The sequence below is a fragment of the Excalfactoria chinensis genome, chromosome 3, assembly GCF_039878825.1.
Source record: "Excalfactoria chinensis isolate bCotChi1 chromosome 3, bCotChi1.hap2, whole genome shotgun sequence".
Taxonomy (NCBI): domain Eukaryota; kingdom Metazoa; phylum Chordata; class Aves; order Galliformes; family Phasianidae; genus Excalfactoria; species Excalfactoria chinensis.
Window position 1 is genome coordinate 18913519 of NC_092827.1, and position 20976 is coordinate 18934494.

At 39.6% G+C, this 20976-nt stretch overlaps 1 protein-coding gene across 9 annotated transcripts in view; it reads left to right on the forward strand.

Annotated features, from left to right (window-relative positions):
* Window positions 1–20976, forward strand: part of ARHGEF10 (Rho guanine nucleotide exchange factor 10) — a 109623-nt gene that overhangs the window by 4305 nt on the left and 84342 nt on the right. For all 9 annotated transcript variants that reach the window (XM_072333184.1, XM_072333188.1, XM_072333189.1 and 6 more), the window contains exon 2: window positions 6693–6768. In XM_072333184.1, coding sequence (XP_072189285.1) covers window positions 6732–6768 — 37 coding nt within the window. In that variant the 5' untranslated portion in view covers window positions 6693–6731. The remainder of the gene's footprint in view (window positions 1–6692; window positions 6769–20976) is intronic.

Consider the following 20976-nt stretch of genomic DNA (forward strand, 5'->3'; position numbering starts at 1 on the left):
AATGTTATTTCCTTATCTGTGAGATGAGATCCGTAAGTTATGAAAAAGTAAAGAGCAAACGTGTAAATCACCTGCTAGGACCAAAGTGAGTCTTGGGCCTAAAGCTTTGTATTTTACACCATTTTAAAGCATTCTGTGTGTCTGATGTTCAGAATTCCCTTAGAATTTTACATACGATATTTTGTGTTGTTGCAAGCCATGGATCGTCTGTTTTGAGTCTCAAAAGCTCTTTTAAAAGAGAACTAGTTAATCATTTTCTCATCAGGGAAATTGTGGAGACCTATGATTTTAGAGCCTGGTACAGAACTTACTTGGAAGATTGCCTTCAGATTTATTTATTTTTATATTTTTGAAGATGAGAGCTATTCTGTACATGTGCAGTTTTCACTTTCCTTCCTTACTCTAATTAGCCTTTAATGGCTGCATTTCCTAATTTCTTACCTATTTAAGTAATGTTTTGCTATTGTAAGATCGAAAGAAATGAAAGCTGTGCTAATTTTCCTAAGGCATGCATTATGGCTTTAATTTATGAATTTATGGTTAAAAATGTACTTTCATATTTTAGCCCAAGTAGTTGCTTTAGAAACACAGGAATAAGAGTCTGTATTTATATTCTTAATAACTTGAGTCATCAGGTGGAAAAAAAAAAAAAATGTATGGTTAAGTTGAACACTTTTAAGTGGTCAGATTAATTATCTGCAATGGTTTGTTGTTTTTTCCCAGGTATAAGTAGTAACAACAAAAGTAATGGTTGCTGCTTTTCCAAGGACAGCAGGAACCAAAGAACTGGAAATTGTTAGGGAAAGTGGCTCTGTCAGAACTGGGTTTGCAGTAAAGCAGTGGAAACTGAATCTTAAGCGCAGTGTATCATTTCACTTGAGTCATTGGAAAGAGCTTCTGATACATCTCCTGATACAGTTGTCATCAGCACCTTGCATGACAACCTGTGATTGTAAAACCAGCACGCTTGCATTTAATGCAGGTTTGACCTTTGTTTTTGAGTGGAAGGATGCTCTATCTATAGAAGATATCCTCTGTAGTCCCCTCTGTTTTTTTCCCCTGACAAGAAGTCAGGATCCTTGGGTAGTGAGAACCAGATTTGCTGGGAAATCAAAAGAGTTTTTAGGAGGTTGAAACTTTTCCTGTGACAGAAATACAGTAATTTGAATGAAGTTTGAAAGAGAAAATTTAGGAAACAAGATTGCTTTTCCAGATGATGTTAGTTACAATTTGGAGCATTTTTTTTTTAAGTGCTCCTAGTATTCACGTTCCTATTTGGGTGTGTGATGCAGAAGGTCACGGTTGTGAGTTGGCAACACGATCCTCTAGTTTGTGTCATAGAACAAAGGTGTCACTCCTTACTAAAAGGTATGTGACCCTGGCATTACTTGTAGTTGCTCCAGTGCCTGTGCTTGTTTTGGTGCAGTTGGTCCTTAGGATGGAAACCAGAACCCAGGGTGAGGTTCCTGTTTTACCTGTGTGTATTCAAGCTGTTCCCATCACAAAAGACAGAAGAGGCAAAGGCTGTTTCAGCAAAAGTCATTTCCCCAAGGGCACACTGAGGAACCTGTTCCATTCCCTGGTTTCAATTACTTCTAATCCATATTTCCCCTCATTTTATAAATATTTGCAGGTTTCAGCTTCCCCATCTGCAAACAGCTTAGTGCTACAGAGCTTAACGTTTGTTAATGTCTGAATTAATGTTTGGTTTGGATTCAGCAAGGTCGTTCGCAGAATGCCATTATCTTCTATATGGATGTACTACCAGAGGGGTGAAAAACGGAGTAGCTAAGTGGGCTAAGTGTGTCTGGATAAAATGGAGCGAGCCATTGGAACACAAGGCTGCAGCATTGGTGGGCTGCGATGCTGCAATATGAGGAGTATCAGAGGGAGCTGTTCTTGTTCAGCCTGGGGAAGAGAGACACTGGGGGGTCTTCATGGCAGCTCACCCCCACCTGCAGCTTTAAAGCAGGATTACAGACAGTGATCATAAATCTGAAATTATCAGGCTTCTAGCTAGGTACAATGTTTTGCTCTAGGAGAAAGGAGGAGTTTTCAGACAAATCTGCAAATGGAATCCTTGCAGTCTTCTCTTTCTTTCTTCAGTTGATGTACTGAGCAGAAATTCAGTCTAGGTTAAGAAATGTTGTGATGTTCTCTAAGAAAAGGAGGAAGAGAATACATTCAGCCCTGTTCTCAGAGCCTCCCTGTGGTTTGGTTCTTGTTCAGTGCTTGCTGCTGTGTTGTTCTCTAGCATCGAGCAGGATGCTGCCTGGTGTGAGAAAGAGTGGTAGGAGAAACCATCAGACAAGTGGATTCTGTATGTGCTCTGAAAAAATGTGCATCTGCAAATCTGACCATGTTTGCATTGTAGCTGGTAAGAAAATTTACCTTGACTGTTTCTGAGCCACAAATTAGGCTTTGTGCTTATGCATATGGAAAAGTATACACACAAAAACTAACCTTCCTTTTCCTGTATTATGTTCTTGCTGCTCTGTGCCTTTGAAACAGGCTGTCCATCAAATTTCAGTAGGAATTTCTCAGCAGAAGCTCTGTAGTTAGAGGCTGAGAAAGACTCAGTTGAGCATTACATAGCTATATTGAATATTGACAAGGGCACAGAAGTATTTCAGACATTGAGAAACTTTGTCTTCACGGTTCTGTTGTTGTTTTGTTTTAATTATTAGGCTTGCAGGCTTTCTCAGAGAAGTTACTTTGCAGTCTTTACTGTTCTTAGGTTCTAGAGTTGGAATCTTGGCAGTGTGCATCTCTGTCAAGTTCAGTGGATAGATCCGTGCCTTTAGCTCTGACCACTGAGCTGCCTCATAGTTTTGGAGATGTTTGCTTTGGTCCTTCTGACTATTGCATAAGTAATGACTTCAGAAAGTAGTTTTTATGAAGCAGAAATGCAGATGTCAATCGTTATTTGTGTCCTGGTAGCTGAAAACTGGTGGTCTATTGTTTGTTGCACAATTAGAGGAAATTATCAGTGTGCAGCCTCATCTGAGAGACCTTCTAGTCCTGGAGTTAGGAGAACTTATCAGGAATAATCTTAGCAATGTCATGGGGGGGAAACTGAGTCACAGAGAGGAGTACTGCCTTCTGTAAACTTTGGTCTCTCTTTGCTAAAACTGCTGTTGTCTGTGGAATCAGAATTTCAGTCTTACATGCCAGGCCACTGGTCTTCACTGGACAAGTGCTAGGGCTCCTACAGTAGTTTCAGTGGCTAACCCATTCTGGGTGGAGAATTAAACTGAGAACTTGCTAAGAGTGACAGTTCCCTTTCTACTTTCAGTGTGTAAATATGAACATCACCTATTGCTCTTAATAGCTTGAGAGGAGAGAGCCAGGTGGGAGTATGGGGAGGCAGACAGTGGAAGCGACAGTCAGTCTTTTGGCCAAAAAGTGTTGCCTCCCTTTGTGAAAGAATTTGGGAGTACCTTGGTCTTATTCCTAGTATCTGCTGTATGTTGGGTCACAAAGGGGATGAAAAGGGGATGGTCAGTAAGCCACAACTATGGTCCACAGCACACACTGCAACCTCTTTACTGGAGCCTGAAGGAAAGAAAGTAAGGAGTACTGAGTCAGGTGGGAAGCTGGAAGTCAGTAGGTAATCTTAACCGTTGGGTTAGTGAACTCAGTAGGTTCTTTCTGCTCCTGTGTTTTTGTAACTGCTGTGAAGCCTGGAAGTTGTTTATGTTGTTAACTAATGGTAATTGTGTGCTTGAGGAATCAATTTTAAATGAGCAAGAAAACTTTGTGTATTGTTGAAAGGTTTATTTTTTTGTCATTTGCAGTATTTCAAGCCTGTTCTTAAACTGTTCATGTTTTATATATATATATATATTTTTTTTTTCCTATTTGCTATCTTTGAAACAGGTTTTGGTATTCTCATAGTTCAGTTTCTTAAGTGATCTTGCGTTAAACTGAGTGAAGTCTGCTCAGCACTTGTGGTATTCTATCTGGTATATACTGTGCAGTTTGGGGCCCAGTATGAGTGAGAGACTGGCAAACAAGCTAGGCCAGTGAGGGCTGCCATGGCTGGGGCACTAGAAAAGATCAGGAGATGCAGCAGAGTTTGGTTAGTTGTAAGAAGAAAGGACTAAGGTAGTTGACTTGCAGTCCTCTGCTCGCTCAGGAGGTACTGTAAAGAGGACGGAGCCAGACTTTGTTCAGGGGTGCACAGCAAAAGAATGAGAGGCAATGGTCACAGGCTGCTTCAAGGATAATTCCAGCTGGATGTGATGGAAGAGTTCTTCCTGTTATGTTTGGTGAGGCACAAGGGCAAGCTGTGAAATCTCCACCTTTTGGGGGTTTTCAGAATTTGTGTGGAGATGAAAGCAACCTGATCTAATGTTATAATTACACCTGTCTTGAGTATAGGGGAGAAGTTTCAGTGGTCCCTTCCAAGTTAATGTGATACTTGATTTCTGTGATTTTCACTTGTATAAACTTCTATATCTGCACAGTTTGAGACTTCTGTTAGTGGTCATGACCTCTGGGATCAAGATGGTAAAAGTACTGCAGCTATACATGCCACATCAGTTGTGTACTCCTGGCTGAATTGAATTGCCTGGCCTTAAATCCCTTTGATTTCGGTTAGCTCCCCGATTTCCCAACAGAAGATTTAAATGTTTTTTTGTATGGTGCTGTTGGAAAATGCTCCATGAACACTGGCGTGGCTATATCTGGTACATAAAATGGGGTTTGTTTTATCTTTATGAAGAGTATTACCAAAATGCACAGTACACAAGCTCTCTTTGCACAGGAACATTTATCTCAGTAGCTGAAATGCAGAGAAAAATCTGGGGAACTTGAATTAGTGCAATGTATAAGTCAACTCATAAGGCATTCTTAAGTAAGAAAGTATATCTTTCTTCTTGTGAATAACCACACTGTTCCTATCAGAGAAAGCAGGTCAGTGGTTAGGGCTCTTAACACTGGGGCTGTGTCCTTCCTCTGCACAATTCCTGTGTAATTTGAAGCATGTCACTGAGCTAGATCAAAACAGAAAACAAGTTGAAAGCTTCCACAGCACAGTTCTGTATATGCTTATTGTAAGGATGGCTTGTCAGGAAGAGGAGTATTTTTAAAATTACTGTTGAAGCAAGTTCCACATGTGTTTAAAAACTGACATCCTGTTTAAAAATAAAATAAAGAAAAGCAGGGGGCCTTTATGCTGCCTTCCTAAAGATGCATTTGGCAGAGGTGCTGAGATGAACTTCCAGAGCTTTGCCAGCTACTGCATGTTTCAGATTGGAAAGTGATGGTTGTAAAGAACTATCTATTCTTTAAAAGAATAAAGAAATAAAAAGAATTAAGAAATTCTCTTCAAACCATATTTTTTCCATATTTTGCCTGACAGTTTCGGTTTGTTAAAATGTGTTCTGGACCTTTGTAAGCAGGAACAACCTTTGCAGATAAGAGCTGTAATGAAAGAGGCTTTTGGAGGGACACTGTGTAGTAAGAGCATTCAGTGGAATGTTTTATATGTGGCTGATAGATGCTGTATATGTGCAGGAATCCCTTCCTGGCTCCAAATTTACTTGTTTTCATAGAATCAAAGAATGGCCTGGGTTGAAAAGGACCACACTGATCATCTAGTTTCAACCCCCTTGCTATGTGCAGGGTTACCAACCACCAGACTAGGCTGCCCAGTCCTTTCATCAAGAACTCAATTACAGTCTAAGGCTGGGTTGCATTTTGAGACACTTCTTTCAGAAACCGCCACCTTTTCTGTACATGGCAATTCATTTGGCCCCATACTCTAATTCATTTAGTTTATTATTTCTCTACCGTTCCTGAATTTCACTGTCTCCTTCAGCTTAACCTTTCCATACTTTGGCTACAGAAACTTTCCAAGCACTTGAGCTATTCTGTGTGCAGAAACGCTGACTCCTTGAGATAAACATCAATTGATGACTCGGGAGTAGGACAAAAACTTAGGCTACCCTTATATGCTACCTTTCGACTTAGAGCAAAAATGGTTTTTGGGCAGCATGTGCCAGTTTGTCCTTCTGGATGACATTGGAGTATTGCTTTTAAATACCATTGGGAGGAAGGAGAATGTGTACTCCCTCTCAGTGTGTATTCAGGAGCAAAATATGGGGGTGTTTTGTAGGTTTAAGAGCCATACTCCACAGGAGAAAAGAGAAAGTGTGCATGGGGGGTGCTCACCAGTGTTTCAGCTTTCTTCAGGAGAGGTGGGATTACGATGGCTCAAGCAGAAGTTTTAAGATTAAAGCCCCTTCTCCCAACCCAAACTTAACAGTTGTAATTTCTGATTCCCAAATGGAGAAAAGCATCATCAAAACTTATGATCTTCCTAGGATTTTTTCTCCCATTATCCATCAGGTTGATTTTTGAAGCAGGACATGTTCACCAAACAGACATCAACATAGCATGTTTTAATAATCTGCTTGTAATTGTCACAGTGGGAGCTGCAGAGTACCAAATAGTTTGAAGATTTCAACGTTATTCATCTGTCTTATTGAGGTCACTGCACTTACTGGCTCAAGTACTGAGAACTGTGTACGTAAAAATTTGGACTAGATTAGTCGTGAAGCAAGAAGCCAGGCACATCTCCTCTCTTCCATCGTGTTATTAGCTATGAGCCTGGCCAAATTGAAAAGGAGTGTCTGTATAGTTGGAAATGATATTCATGTAAAAAAATGTTCCCTTCATTTTTGCAGGGTTTTTCAGTCAGCTGAAGGCGTGGTGGATACACTAGGATGGACACAGAGGAATTCCCTCCCCCACCCCCAGAAGGTAACTCAGTTTTTGTTTTGTGAATAATTTCTATTGTAACAGTGCAGCTTTACTTTCAAATATATTTTGAAAGGGTTTTTTTGCTCTTTTTCCCCTATATGAATTTTCAGCTTTCTTCTGGAACTACTGAACTGTGCCCCACTGAAACATGAACTTCCACAATCTGCCCTGTTTTGTTCTTGAATATTGCTTGCTGGTGTTGTGACAGCATGGCAGGAAGTAGCCAGGGGACTGATTGGTCTTTACAGTCCTTGTCTGCAAATAAACGTTTTTCAAAGACAACTTAGTGTGGATCATATCATTGCACCTTTGTCCTGTACTTCCTTGACCCCAAGCCCTCCTGAATGTGGTGCCCTGTAGAGAACAAATGAACAAAGCTTGTGGCATGGACAGGGTATCCAGGCTAGTGTCTCAAATATCTGGACAAGACTGAAGTCTGAGCTGAGAGAGGTGTGAGCTGTTAGTGCATGTGCTGCTTCCACAGCGATATCTCCTGAGGTCTGTAGCTGAAGGACCACTGGATGCTGCAGTTCTCTAGCTCCAGCTCCTCAGCGTGGTGTTCAGCCAGTATGTGTCCTCATGAGAAGCAGAGGGGAAACATACATGGCTAAACTTCTCTGTGGTCAGAGCCTAGAAATTTATGGAAGATTATTGTGTATTCTGGGCAATGGAGCCAGTTCAATAAAGTGTTCCTCTTAGTGCCCTCTGGCAGCTGTATGCCAGCATCTGTGTGGCTGCTGGTACGTACAGCTCAGGTTTTAAGTGGCACAAAGGCAGAATTTATGAAGACACTTTATCACTGTCTTCACCATTCTTGCTTGCTGAAAGAGAATATTGCCTATAGCTATTTCTTCTCATTTGACTTCTTGTAAATGCATCTTTGAATAGTGTTTGATATTTGTGCATTTCAGATCTTGAAAAGATTAGGCTTTTGATAGTTGGGTGCTAAGAGACTTCTTAGGAGTAGTATCATATATGTTTGTCCTGATCTTGCTCTTCCCAATGCGTTTATTTGTTGAGACATGATTATGTAGACCTGTCATTGAACTCACTGTAGCTGTTCTTACTTTGGTGAAGTTGCTAGTACAGACTGCATAGAAAATGACTTTTGTAGTCTTCTCATCATTTCTGATCTGTTTCTCATGTATGTATTTATGTACATATAAATATATGTATATATATATATATGCATCCACATATATTAAAAAGCATATATTAGCATGTGTGTATTAGTAATAAATGTTATTAATTAGAGGACATTTTACTCCTTGTTCACATAACTGTATGAAAACTTTCAACTGTGAAGGAGAGTTTGTCTTATTGTTGTTCAATCGTAAATCTTCAGGAATTTAGAAACTGTAATCCTAGATCAAAATTGCTTTCTCTCTAGCTTAGGCACTGCCACAGAGGTCTATTACTAGATACTACCTAGGAAATAGGGAGTGTGAGAGAAGCAGAGAGTTGTGAAATCAGCTTTTAATGGGTTAGTTTTTAGACAACATTGTTAACAGTTTTATTTATGCTCGAGATGTTGCTGAGGTTATTGCTGGCATAATGCTTTTCCTGTGCTTGTCCTAATCCCTGTGGCCAGAACTCTGAGTTTAACTCTGTTTTGTTTAGTGACGGTTACTGTGAAACTGTCTTTATCAGTTAATCCATCTCCAAAGAAACGTGGTGTTGCGGAGGAAGAGTCATCCATAAGGAATCGATATTTCCACTTGAGCAGGAGCTGCCAGTGTTTAAAGCAGTAATTGTGGCAGTGGCTGTAACTTCATGTAGTGTATCAGCAAGTGGGGCACTCTTGACAAAAATTCAGGGTTACATAGTTCAGTATGATTCCAGAATTCAAAGCTCTTAATGACATGTAGAACTACGTGTATCACATGCTTATGTTGCTCCTTAATATGCTGGCACAAGACCTATTAACTTAAGTTGATTCTCTGCTCAAGTTGCTGCTCTGAGTGATCTTATGTCACTATATGCTTTCCTTATCATTGTAAAAGCTATGTCAGAAATGATCAGAATTACACTATTATCTCTACATTGTTTGAGAAATGTGAAGTGCTGTTAGGATCAATAATACAACTTCCACTGCCACTTTTTGATTAAAGAAAATCTACATCTGATAGAAAAAAGAAAAAAGGGATTTAACCTTCATTTATTTCATTTATTATGCTTATGTAACTAACACCTTTCCTTATAGCTGTTTGGGCATTCCACTCGTGCACTGTTAATGAGGCAGTGACAGGTTTGTACTAGTTAATCCCCTTACCTCAGAGCAAACTCAAGTACTAAGGAACTATTTTAAATAGTCAAAAACACACCACATGTTCTTTCTTTCAGAATATGTTACTTTCAAAAGATTTTTTTTTTTTCCTAAGCTTGATTTAAAAGCTCCCTAATATTTTTCTTTGAGTATATTTTTATTGAATATATATGTTAGCAGATATCAGGGGGAGGGGGATAGCTGCAAAGGCTTCCTTGGTTGCAAGAGTTATCTGAGGAGTGCTTCAAAACTGATGCTTCACATAAAGAAATTTGGTTATGACTGGAAGTTACAATTATGTTTTTAATTGACTGCTGTAATGGAGTATAGTTATCCAAACCTATCTAGACAGAAAGGATATGATGTGGACTGCGACTCTGCATCTAGGAATATAAATCTTGTAATTCCCAGAATCAGGAATTGCATTGCGCTGTAGGCAAGTGGTCTTCATGCTGACCAATGACTTGAATTGTGTATTTAATGCTTGAGTGATGTTTGCTTATCTCAGACCATTGAGTCCAACCCCCCTGCTACAGCAGGTACCCTACAATAGGTCACACAGATAGGAGTCCAGATAGGTCCTGAATATCTCCATAGCAGACTCACAGTCTCTCTGGGCAACCTGCTCTAGGGCTCCGTTATTGTACTCAGTGCTTATGCTATTACCTTATTAGGAGATAATGCCCCTGGCTGTTCATTTATTTACTTGAAAAACATATTGTGATCTTGCAAATAAAACCTTACTCTTTAGTAAAGACTTGATAGGTTTTGATCAGGGCTGTTCCACAAAAGGAGGCATCTGTGTGTGCTGCAGGGGCTGGGTACCTGAGCAGCCTCTTGCCTAAGGGAGGTGGGGTGGGGTGCTAGGTGTCCAACAGGCTTCTGAGTCTGCTCTTTCTTGTCTGAACATGCTGCTTCTTTGCTCTTCTGATACGTGGCAGTATCCCTCAAACGATTTCTATTTGGAAGCTATTTGAAAACATAGGGTGTATCTCCTCATGCTGAGCATGCTTGTCAGTGATTCATTCCACTCATCCTAAGTAGCCTTTTACAACAGCTCTGAGACCTAAGCTCTGTTCTGTAATGAACTGAGTCTGCCAAGGTAGGTTTACGTATAGTGATAAGACTTGGAGCATGGCTCTATTGCTGTACAGTTTTGGAGTCAGAAAGAGACTTCCCATTTTGCTTCCTATTTATAGGAAATTAAAACTATTTTTATTAGAATGAAATAGTGAAAATTCAATAAGAGGACATAATGAGAATGAGTTTGACTGCACTGTCTCCATATTAATGCCAAATACTCTTTACCCGAGTGACAGTCATCCATAACTGTACGTCATCTGGGAAGGATGAGTTGATGCTAAGGCTGGGTGTGGTGAAGGGCTGTTCTCACCTCTTGCTGACTTATGCCACTGTTCCCAATACTGTGAGTGAAACCAGGTGGGAAGCTTTTGTTCTCTTCAGCTGAAGGTTGGAAACTCAAGATGTTCTTCAGCGGGATGAAATAAAGACATTTCCTGATGTTCTTTAAGCTGAAAACAGACTGATGGTATCTACTAGATTCCAGATGTAAAAGTATTTTATACAGCTTTTTATGTAAATGGTCAGCTCTGTAGAACTGCAAGTGGGATATTTCTTTATTCCCATTATGTCCAGACATAAAGCAGGGAGGCCAAGGACTTAAATCTGGATATCCTGTATATGACTGAGTGCTGTGATTGTGTCTTCCTGCTTTTTTTTGTGTGTGTTTGTTTGTCTGCCAGTGCCGGAACACTAAAATAGTCATAGTTCCTCTGTGTCTAACTAGGAAGTCTGTCTTGAATCTGAGAGCACTCCCCAGTAAGACAGGCGTAGAAACCTCTATACTTTCATAAAAGTTCCCATTGGGGTGACTGCATTTTCCAGTAAAAAGAAAAAAAAGAGGAAAAAACCTTTATTAGCTGTAGCAGGGAGCTGCTGAGTGGCTGCCATGTTTTGCTGTGGAAATGACTGTATTTCTCTGCTAGAGGAACTACTTTTTCTTCCCCTGTATACTTTTATACATACATACATACACACACACACATACGCACATATATGTGTGTATATATGTGAGATTATTCAGTTAACTTTTTTTCCTGTTAATGATGTTGTAATTTATTTGGATTTTAGCTGTTTTAACCAGCTGATTTTGTGACTGAGACAGAAATCATGCAGTTAAATTAGAGCTTTTGTCAAGAAAATCACTTGTATATTTTACAGTGTAGCTTGTGGAAGCAAAGAACAGGGTGGGAAATGTGCTTGTTTTCAGGCTAGAGTAGGATAAAAGATGTTAGTTTGCATGATAGGGGGATTGAAATAAGGACACTGTTTAAATTAAATAGAATCTACACAGGGAGTTGGTCTTAGGCTAAATGGCATTGTTTGTTAGATATCTATTTTCAACATGCAGACAGTTACAAATGATGGTAAAAGGGGAGCCAAGATTTCAGAAGAATGAGAACAGAATATGAATTGTAGTTATGAATGGTCCCTTGTTTTTGAAGCTGGCAGTAGCTTGCTGGTGTGTGACATCTCATTTGTAATAGAACAATTTATTTATTACTGAAGATCACGTTGCTCTCAGTAAATAAAGGAAAATGCACTGGTTAAGGTAAGCATCAATTATTTCGTGTGACAATTAAGACAAGCTGTGCAACAAAGAGTAACAAGAGCGTTCCCATTGCAAAAATGCAGTTACAGTGTCACACGTCACTCTTGTGATTTTCTTCAAGCCAAGCATATTTGAGAGTTGAAGGGAAAACAGAAAGAGATTAAACTTGTTACTGTTTTTAGCATCTACGAAGAAGACATAATTCATTGGGATGCAATTCTGCTTTTTAGTCATGTTGTAAGATATTTGCTAGATATCTGTGCTTTGTTGTTCTTCACTGTGATAGAATTGAGTGGTTAACTTTGACATTTTGATAACATCTGTTGTTTTTTCTGAATAATAATTTACAGGGATTGCTGTTGTTTTTTTTCCATTCTCTCAGCTAGCTTGCAATGTGACTTTACTGCTTGACTTAACTTGCTCCGCCATGTGTAGGACAAGGCCCAGATAGACTGACTGGAAAGAGAAACTGAGGAAGAGATAAAGAGATTCAAAGGGCTGCCAACGAAACTTAATCTTTGTTCTGGGGTAATTGATATTTTTCCTGAAGAGAAAAATGAACAAAATGTAAAGGAATTGGCACTGATATTTTGAGTATTCCTGCAAGGAATATTTATGTAACTTATACATTTTTAAAAATTTCAAATGGTGAGCCAACGTGCAAGTAGTGGGTTATTATTATTATTGCCTCTTTCGCCTGTTTGTGGTTTGCATCTCGCACTAACTGGCCTAGATAAATTGCTGCCAAATAACTGAGGGATTTTTGTTTATTCCCATGTCACCAATCCTTGTAGATATTCACTAACCGTGCCTAAAACCTCTCTGTACTGACTCAATTTGTAGAGTTTACATAGACAGAGTAACTTTTTAATACATCGTTGAAATTCTTTTATCTTGTGTGTAAGAGACAGTAAAAGCTTGTTTGCATTACAATTTCTTAGATAAAGCATCTGATTTACTGAATGGAACATTTGTTAGGTGCTGCTTACTTTCTCTATAGAGAGCAACTGAACAATCAATTCATAGCCATCTGAGGAAGACATGCTTAACAAATACTTGAGGAAAGATGCCATACAGCCCTCTGTGTAGAGTTTCTTTATCCCATCTCATTCAAATAAGCTTTACAGTAAAAGGCAACCTTGTCATAGTTTCATGGAAACCTTTAGGAGCTTACAGTCCATTAGCATGAGATCCTTTCTCATAGCCTCCTTCTGCTGGTCATGGAGCAGAAAGGAAATACTTGCAAAGTACTTTTCAGGTCACTAAAGTCACTGAGCTGAAACCCAGACTGTTTAACAACACAACACAAGGGCCTTCCTTTGGCAAACTAAATCATCTTGACCTGTGGTAAGTACTCAGACTCACAAGAGTCAGAATATTATATTATATTATATTATATTATATTATATTATATTATATTATATTATATTATATTATATTATATTATATTATATTATATTATATTATATTATATTATATTATATTATATTATATTATATTATATTATATTATATTATATTATATTATATTATATTATATTATATTATATTATATATATTTTCAAAGGAATACCTTCACAGTATGAGTAAAGGTAGAAACCCTAGGATGATCCCTGTACTAGGGGCCATGTACATGTACGAGGGGGGTCCCTTGCTTGAATTCCATAGAAATTAAAGAAATTACTTCAGAGGTGGAGTTTGGGGAGTGGCTTATTAGGAATAGGCAAGACTTGGGAGGAGTTTGGTAGAATGGGAGCAAGGCTTTAACTTATCAATAGCACATTGCAAAGGAAGCAGCTCCTGGAATTCCAGACCTGAAACCTTCAGATAAGAAACTGGACCAATCACCACAAAAGAAAACTTATTCAAACAGACTTCACTATACACTGTGCATGTCCAAAATGGAGTGAAAAACAAGAAAACATTCAATGAAATAGTTAGCATAGGACAACCAACTGTCTAGAGTGAGTTAGCAATACCTGCTTTGCAGAATCATGAGTGATAGTGAGTGTGCATTTTGTGTGGTACAAATATGACTGTTTGAGAGACACTAGTTGCGCAACTGGGGCAGTGCAAACTCCCCAGTGCACAGGTGTATACACCTTAAATAAACTACCTTATATTCTGACTCTTGTGAGTCTGAGTGCTTACCACAGGTCAAGATGATTTAGTTTGCCAAAGGAAGGCCCTTGTGTTGTGTTGTTAAATAGTCTGGGTTTCAGCTCAGTGACTTTAGTGGCCTGAAAAGTACTTTGCAAGTACTTCCTTCCCGCTCCATGACCAACAGAAGGAGGCTATGAGAAAGGATCTCATGCTAATGGACTGTAAGCTCCTAAAGAAACATTATCATTGTTTGAATTCCGTGCATGTACCTTTTTGACCTGTAGCTGAACCTCAGTGTGTTTGTGCAAGGAAGACCTCCAAAGATGCATTAAAACAATAATTAAAACAACTGCTAAGAAAGGGAATATTATACAACTTGAACTTGACAGACTGTACTGGTGACCTATGCCCTTCAATGAGCTGCATTAGCCAAAATTTGGGAATAGCTGGGCTCCTGCTGTCCTGTGTCTGGGGAGTTGCCCTGCTGCACCTGTAAACCAAAGCCAGATGATTCATACCAGCTTCAAGCTGCCCATAGATGTAGGCAGACAATGATACTGCTCTTTATTGTTAAAATAACAAGGTAGAAATGGAGTTTGTAAACAGGGGATTAATGTCTACATTAATGTTGACTTCTTCCGCCCCATTATTTTTCTATGATAATGGATTTGACAGACTTGGTGTGTATGTTAAACTTTGCTTACATGTCAGCCTGTTTAACATTCTGTAGGCTGGAGAAAGAGAATGAGTAGGTGAGGAGCCAGCTGAAACCCAAAATATTTGCAATGTTTTTCCTTAATTTACAGGATATAACCATTCTGTTCAAGGTTGTATATTTTTCTGTTGTATCAAGTGATAGTTTCTGTAAAAGGTAGGTTTGTAGATTGTTTCTTCAGAACACTTTGAGGAGAAAATGCAAATAGCAGTTAAATCTCAGTTTAATTTTAAACATCTGAACATGTTGCCAGCACTACTTTGAGACCATTATTAGATGGAATTGTACTTGGGAAGGAGTAGCCTATCTCAGTGCGTCCAAAAGGACAAATCACTCCTCAGAGCAGCATGCGGCTTCTGGGCCACACCTTGGCCATTATCACTGAAGGAATGAAGATGAGCATGTGAATACTTTCAAGGAAGTGGAGACCTTTAGGTGCACAGAGCTCTGCTTTTAGGAGATTGCAGGTGCTTCAGTTTTGAGATTGCTGGTTAAAGGGTTATTCAGCCCTGGCCTAATCATTCCGAAAACAGGCATTGTGGTGGAAGGATGTTGCTAAGTCCAAGGCATAGCATATTTCAGATTTTACTTTGGGTGAACTCCGGCTGTTCTTAGTAGGATATACATTTTTAATATTTGAACTGTATGTATTTTTTCTGTGGAAGTGGGATTTCATGGTTCGCCTGTTTCAGCCCCCTATAATAAAATGACACTTTTTGCCTCACTAGGCAACAAAGTCATTTCAGTCTAAGGTATTATCAGATGATGCAGCAGTTTCGTGTTGCTAATTAAACAGGCTGTATTAGAGAAATGCATATTCCTCAAGTAATTAAACAAGAATTGCTTTGATGTGAAAAGTAATCATTTGGAAAAAAAGATGTAATAGATTAAAAAAGCTGAGAAATAAAGGCCAAGCTGGATTATGCTCTCTTGTGGAGATTTCTTTAACAAATGGTTATTTTCCCACAAATACATCCACTATGTGGTCAAAAACAATTTTCCTAGAAAATCCTTATTTTTGTATTTGGTTTTCTTTTTTTCACATGGCACGTGTATCCTGTGCTTAGCCAATATGCTTCTTCCTTCATCTTCCAAAGATGAATGCTTCATTTTTTCCAATGACTTGTTTTTCTGCTGTTTGATTTCCATTTTATTTAAGCTCACTTCTTTTTTTTTTCCATATGTGTACAGTCATTTTGGCAGCATATTGCAGGACGAGTTCAGCAATTCATACACACGGCAGCCCTGGCTGAGCTCTGCTACACATATTGCTGTCAGCTGTCATATCATGTCACCTTATTTTGAGGACGTAGCTTGCAGTGCATTCATGGTGTTTCCTGGTGAAATTTTAGTGGCAGAATCGACAAATACAGTTTTGAGGTGGAAAAAGTCAGGTCATCCAGGGACTAGGCTGGGCTATTTATGGTCATAGCACGCAGTGCCAGCAGTCACCAGAGCACTGAGTGTGAATCATAGAATCAAAGAATTACCCAGGTTGGAAAAGACCTTGAAGATCATCAAGTCCAACCGCAGCCTAACCATAGTACCCTATCTCTAACAACCCTCTGCTAAATCATATCCCTGAGCACCACACTCAGATGACTCTTAAACACATCCAGGGATGGCGATTCAACCACCTCCCTGGGAAGCCTATTCCATTACCTAACTACCCTTTCTGTAAAGAAGTATTTCCTAATATCTAACCTAAACTTGCCCTGGTGCAACTTGAGGCCATTTCCCCTCGTCCTGTCACCAGTGAGAGGAGACTTGCCCCACTCTCACTGTAAGCACTTTTCAGATACTGGAAGAGGGTGATATTTGACTTCAGTTTGGAGTTAGTTTTCTGTCCAGAAGAGTAATGTCTGTTACATGTGATTGACAACAGTATCAGTATGTAATACATACATTCATGACATATGAGAGAGGAGGCTTTGCTTAATTCTTTGTTGTTTCTTTGGAGAGAGGGCCTGTTAATTAGTGTGGTTTTGCTTTTGTTTCCATCACTGGAAATACTCCTTGTATGCATATGTACTATTTTGTTTGTTGTTGCTGTTTTTTTGTGTGAATACTCTCCGTAGAGACCTTTATTGCTCACATTGTGGTCATACTTTGGACATGTGTATGAGCTTTGAGTAATTAGCAACGTGCTCATGCCCCTGGGACCTCTGTTTCCTGTAATGCCAGCTTAGCACAACTGCACGTGACTGGGGAATGATAGCCTCTGGCTCCCATCTGCTTTCCAGGGAAGGAAATGGAAGAGAGCCCACACGTGGTTTTGAATGCACTGTTTTGGTTTAGACATTTTTTTTCCAGCAAAGCAGACGCTTTCCCTCTGTGAGACTGTACAAGGAGCTAATCTGTGGGTATTGGTGGTGTGATGGAAAAGTGTGAGGAGCACTGCAGAGGCACTTGCTCCTGCTGTGGAGGAATGCTCTCCATAGGCACTATTATGCCTCGCTTTCCAGGGGTGCACTGTTGGGTCCGTGTAACTGAGGGTGTGGATCTGCACTTATGTTTGCTGAGTCATAGAATCATAGAAGGGCTTGGGTTGGAAGGGATCTCAGGGATCATCAAGCTCCAACCCACCTGCAGCTGTCAGCCTCCACATTTAATACTGCCCAGGGCCTCATCCAGCCTGGGTTTGAGTGTCTCCAGGGGCAGGGTATCCACAGCCTCTCTGGGCAGCGTGTTCCAGCTCTGCACCACTCACTGTGTAAAGAATGTGTAAAAGTGTTTCGTGAGTGTTTCTGCAGTCTGGCTTTGTCCTTAGCAGTTGGAAGTGACTGCGTGGGCCTTGAGGAATGTGGAGATCTGTGCTTAAGAATGTGCTGGAAAAAACTACACGTGCATGCTTTGAAGGACGTGAAAGTATTTATTAGTGGAAAACAGAAGTTAGAAAATTCTAGTGTGAAAGTTCCTTGGATGATATAATCCTGTGGAAATATGCAGTCAAGCAGTTAAATTCTATTACTTTAAAGCAGTGGTGTTTCTGGTCGAGTCCTCTCTCCCTCTACTGGGCCTGGCTTTGCACTCCAGGCTCCTCCTTTCCAGCCCTGGGGTTCCCTGTCACTTGCCCTCCTCAGTCACACAATAAATGATCCTTACATCATCTTCCTTCTCTGTCTTTCCCTGTCAATCTGTTCTGCACGTTGCACGTGAACTAGCTGGCTTACTTCTGCTCCTTTCTCCCTGTGTGGGTGCTAAGTGGACTAACACAGAGAAGAGAGATGCGAACTAAAAGCCAGAGCAAAAGAATACTTGAGTTCGGTTTTCTTTTCTGATACTGAAGAAATCACAGTCTCAAGTGCAAGATATGATTAGGTCAAAAATACTTTGTTGCTTGGTGGATGTAGGAATGGCATCTAATTCATGCTGAATAGCTGTCAGATTATCCAATGATAACCTGTTAGCACGCTTTAAAACTTTCAGCTGAATATGAATCATCTGCAGCTTTTGAAAGATTTACAGGTTGGCCAAATTAGAAAATTTTTACAGGAGCAATCAAGGCTGTTCCTAGTATTTCTGAGAACAGACAAACATCAAGCTTCTGTTACAAAACTCCACCTGAAATAAAAGCAGAACAGCTCCGCAGTCCACTCAGCTTTGGGAGTTGTCTGCATGGTGTATCTGGGCCCAAATAATTAGTTTTGCTGAAGGGTAATTTTAAAAGGTGTTGTAATGGTTTTCTGTCATGAGACTCTGAAAAGGAATGGAGTTCACAGCTCTACCTTTGATAAGATGAGGATATTTGTATGATTATGTGCATTTTCCTCTCTTCCTGCGGCTTTAATAGCTGTTGTGGCTTGAGGCTGGCTTTGAAAGAGCTGCTTACATACTTTACTCATGTGAAGGCTACAGTTTCTGGAAAGGTTTTCAGGTGGGACGGAGTAATTCTTTTTCCTTCAGGAATCAAGGTTTTTCAATATATATAATTAGGAATCAAGTTTTCCTTTCTTTGATATTCCTACTGAAGGATAATTTTTGAAACTTTTCATTACTTTGATGAGGATATTTTTACTTCTGTTTTTTTTCTAATGAAGAACAGTCTGTCAGTTTGAAAATAGCAAAATGCTAAGATCTGTGCAGTTCTATTTCTTGTTGCTATATGGTGTCTTATGCTTATATAAGGAGCTGGGCAGACTGACTGTTGAGAAATAAGAGTCTGAAAAGATGAATGTATCGTTAGTTTTATGTGAGGGTTAAAGAGGATATCTCTGGAATGCGTCAAGGTGAAATAGTATGTACTGGAGTTGTTATGCCTGTTTGTTTTGCTTTGTAAGTTATCACTTTTTTAAAATATACAGATACATGTTACTATGACTGCACTCTTAATTATATAGGAGTCATCTTTCAGTCTCTCAAGGCACTTTTAAAACCTTATAACAAGTGTTTTCATGAACAACTCAGTATTTGATAGTAGCATGTCTGTTTCCCAGGGTTCCAAGTTTATTGCTACAGTGTCCCACACTGCCATATCTTTCCTGCTTATGATTCTTGTATCCTGGTTTTCCATGGAAAAAGCTCAATTAATTTCTTAAGGACCATCTCCAATCTACATGGTTTCAAGGCAGGATAGAATTCTGCTTCTTTTTCTTCCATTTGCACTGTATTCAAAGTGTATGCGCTTGATGGCAAGTGCTATACTATTTTGTCATAAATCTATTATAAATGAAAATTGTTGGTGAAGCTTCACTAGCCTCATCTCAGCTTTAAAATTAAGGTCACTCTCAAACTTGTAACTATTAAGCTTTATTACATTGGACTGTAAATAGTTTAGGGAAAATGAGTGGAAAAGCAGGTGGTGCCAAGAACGTTTTGGAGTTGGCTGAACAACCAAACATTGTTTAAATTTGCTTATGCCTCCACAGGTCTCTGTAAACACAGCTTGTTTTTAAAGTAAGCTTAAGAAAAAGTAGCTTCGCTGAGTAAGAAAAGTTGAAGAAGTCATAATTCTGTTTGCTTTTTTTAAAAAACAATTATAATAGCATTTATTCCTTTCTCTAATTCAAAATTCACATTTTTCACACTTAAATTGAAAGAAATTTTTCCATGTCAGATTTCTACCTTTTCTCCCCCCATGTTTTAAAACTCCAAGTGTAGGTTTTTAAGAAGGAGAAGATTTCTCTGAAGCATTAGCAAAGCAATTGCCGGAGAATGAAATTGGCATATACTAGAGAAGTTTAATCAATTACTGTATTCTCATTGCTCTGACTGGAGTTTATAAAGTTAAGAATGTGAGCAGCAGTGAAAGGGCAAATTGAATTCCTGCTAAATAATTAAATTATTCAAAGTAATTTCAGATGGATTTTATGATGTTGACATATCACCCTCTCCTTCTTTCTCTCCCCACCCCATCCCCACCCTCCCATGTTTTTCTGCAGTCACAGTTGCCTGGAAATCCCTTTTTAAAATTATTTATTTTATTTTATTTTACTTTCTGATCATGTTGATTAACAACTGAATGACTGGAAGAAGTGGAACATTCTTCACAAGCATTAAGTGATATATATATTTTTTTTGATAGTCAGATTCAGCTCAAGTTTAAGTGTTCCTTGTGTCGTCCTAATTTATTGTAGAACTCCCCAAGAGCTGAAGTGTGTTTCTCTGTGTGTACTTTTTTATTTAAGACAAACAACTGTAGAAAAAGCACATATTTTCATAACATAGTACATATTTTCATAACTGTAGTTATACAAAATATTCTCTTTTTTTTCTATGACATAATCTGTATTTATCTGCAGCGCTGAACGGTTCTTCACTTGAAGCGCAAAGGGCAGTCACAGAATCACAGAATGACTCAGGTTGGAAAGGAGTTCAAGGATCATGAATCTCCAACCGCCCTGCCACAGGCAAGGCCACCAACCACCATATTTAATACTAGACCAGGCTGCCCAGGGCATCCACAACCTCTCTGGGCAGCCTGTTCCAGCACCTTACCACCTCACCACTCCCCCTGACATCCAACCGAAATCTTCCTTCCTTCAACTTAAAACTATTTCTCCCTGTCCTGCTGTTATCTACGCATTCGAAGAGTTGACTCTCTCCTGTTTATACCCTTTAGGTACTGAAAGGCTGCTATGAGGTCACCCCGCAGCCTTCTTTTCTCCAGGCTGAACAAGCCCAGCTCCCTCATCCTGTCGTCATAGGAGAGGTGCTCCAGCCCCCTGATCATCTTAGTGGCCCTCCTCTGGACCCTCTCCAACAGCTCTTTGTCTTTCTTGTACTGGGGGCACCAGACCTGAATGTAGTACTCCAGATGGGGCCTCACAAGAGCTGAGTAGAGGGGGACAATCACCTCCCTGTCTTTACTTGCCACCCCTCTTCTGATGGAGCCCAGGATCCCATTTGCTTTCCAAGCTGTAAGAGCATACTGCTGGCTCATGTTAAGTTTTTCATCCACCAGGACCTGGGGGTCCTTCTCTGCAGGGCTACTCTCAAGGATTGTTCCTCACAGTCTGTATGTATGTCTGGAATTCCTCCAGCCCAAGTGCGA